General features: G+C 32.6%; 1 protein-coding gene across 1 annotated transcript in view; it reads right to left on the bottom strand.

Annotated features, from left to right (window-relative positions):
* The window catches only part of LOC104983693 (protein diaphanous homolog 2-like), a gene marked incomplete at its 5' end in the record, with an annotated part of 32,044 nt that overhangs the window by 28,339 nt on the left and 1,522 nt on the right, over positions 1–2,183 (bottom strand). Inside the window, one exon of the mRNA XM_010833210.1 lies at positions 897–1,033. Within this exon, the coding sequence (XP_010831512.1) occupies positions 897–1,033 (137 nt within the window). The remainder of the gene's footprint in view (positions 1–896; positions 1,034–2,183) is intronic.

Below are 2,183 nucleotides of genomic sequence, written 5' to 3'. Positions count from 1 at the left end.
CTTTATCACAAGAGTTTCTTACCAACTGGATATCAAACCTGTAATTTTGTTTCTGATTGAATATTATTTCAATAAGAAGAAGTGATCTAATGTGTTGTCAGCAACAACTTGCTGAAAATGGTACATACATGCATCCTGAATGATTACCAACAGCCTTTTGTTCTTTTTAATCAGTTAATTTCATTCCATGAATAATTGCTTTATTCTTTCACTTACCATACACAGATAAAGTAAAACACTACTGTAAAATAATAGTACAGAATAAAAGCATCTGGTTAATTCTGTTAAAGAAGTCAGATTTATTGATGTGCATGGATGAGGGTGTATATTGTGTAGAGTGTGTATGTGAATGTGCCTGTGTGTGTTTTTAGCCAAAATTACTCCCTAACTGATCTTTCCCTACTTTTCTAATAATTGCTTTCCCTTCAACTAGATAAAATTCTAATCATTCACTTTGAATATCCAACATTGAAGAACTTCACATTAGGATTGTCTTTTTAAACCTATTTTTCAAAAAATCAAAAAACAGCTAAAATGTAAACAGATAAGATAAAAATACCAATTTTTCTCCTGAAATTTAATACTATTTTCATGCAAGCTATCAGGCGGCACTAGTGGTAAAGAATCTGCTGCCAATGCAAGAGATACAGGAGACATGGATTCGATACCTCAGTCAGGAAGATCCCCTGGAGAAGGGAATGGGTACCCTCTCCAGTATTCTTGCCTGGAGAAACCCCATGGACAGAGGAATCTGGTGAGTTACAGTCCAAGGGGTTGCAAAGAGTCGTATACAACCAAGCAACTGAGCACAGCTGCATGGTATCAAAAGAAACGGCACAAATTTCTCAATTTCTCAAGTGTCATTTCTATGCAGTTAATGACAAAGCAATACTTACATGTTGTCTTCTCCAACGATGCAAATAGCTGAAAGTATTTTTACTATTTCAGTCATCATGTTGGGTTGTTTGGGGTCAATTGCTCTTGCTAGGAGTAAAAGACTTCTTTCATCTCCTAGAATCCTTTGCAATCCAAACTGAAAGGAAAAAAAAAAAATGAGGTTCTATTTAATTCAATGAATGTTCTTCAAATTCAATTGTTTTCTTATTTGAAATGATCACTTCTTGGATTTTAGGTCCTTTTATGAAATAGGATCTCCATTATCCTAACTAAACATTCCATAAAAATTTGGAAGAAATATGCAGCAATCAGTATTTCCTCAATAAAGAAGAATATTTAGCTGTTCTACTTATGTCATTGGTTCTTGCTGGAGACATCTGGAACTCATGATTAAATTTTCCAATATGCTTGTATGGAAAATTAAGTTGAACAAAAAGGGAAGATGTTGAAAAGCTCTTTTGTATACTACATGCCAGTTAAAGAAGCTACAAATCTCTGTATGGGTTTTCCCATACCTTCTCTCTTTTAGCCTCCCTCTTTCAAGTAGCTGTGCTGCACAGCAAAATTATAACCCCAAAGAAGTGGAGCATGGGTTTTATTGAATACTACATGTCACAGTCAACTAGGCAGAGGAGACAGACACCATTTTCATTGATTTTCTAGGCTTAAATATATGCATGCAAGTGTGCATCACAAGAATGAATAGGTAAAGAAATAATGAAGAAAGCCCAAAACTTGGGTTTTCACTACATAAAGAAGGTCATATTTTCTTTCATCTTTGGCCTACAAGGTATTTCTCAGATTTCTTATGAAGTATGTTTGCTTGTTTTTACAGTTTAACAGTGGAATTTGACAATATTTCATCATTGCAAAATTGCCATTTCAAGCTAATCTTTACTGAAGTACCACACACTTGGAATATTTTCATGGTTTCTATTTTCTAAAAAAATTCAGGAGAAAACAACATGAGCTTTAGCTATAATAATAACAAAATACACAGAGATAAGACAAAAAAGGAAATGGAAAAGACAAAATGAAAAAGAAGCAAAGAAAACAAAAGGAATATGAATATATAAAGGTGGGTAGTAAACAATAAATAGTAATTAAAATAAATGAAAATTGTAAAATAGAGAGATAGATGATTACTATACAATTACCAAACTTAAAATAACTTTTAAAATCAGTTAAACTGACAGTGAAATCATTAAATTTTTCAAATTTCCATTTTATTGTTTAAAGGTAGTTCTAACATGAGGGGAAATCCTCAAAATAAAAATGAAGATATG

Source organism: Bison bison, unplaced genomic scaffold (assembly GCF_000754665.1).
Source record: "Bison bison bison isolate TAMUID 2011002044 unplaced genomic scaffold, Bison_UMD1.0 scf7180017863208, whole genome shotgun sequence".
NCBI lineage: Eukaryota > Metazoa > Chordata > Mammalia > Artiodactyla > Bovidae > Bison > Bison bison.
This window is presented reverse-complemented; position numbering and strand designations above follow the sequence as displayed.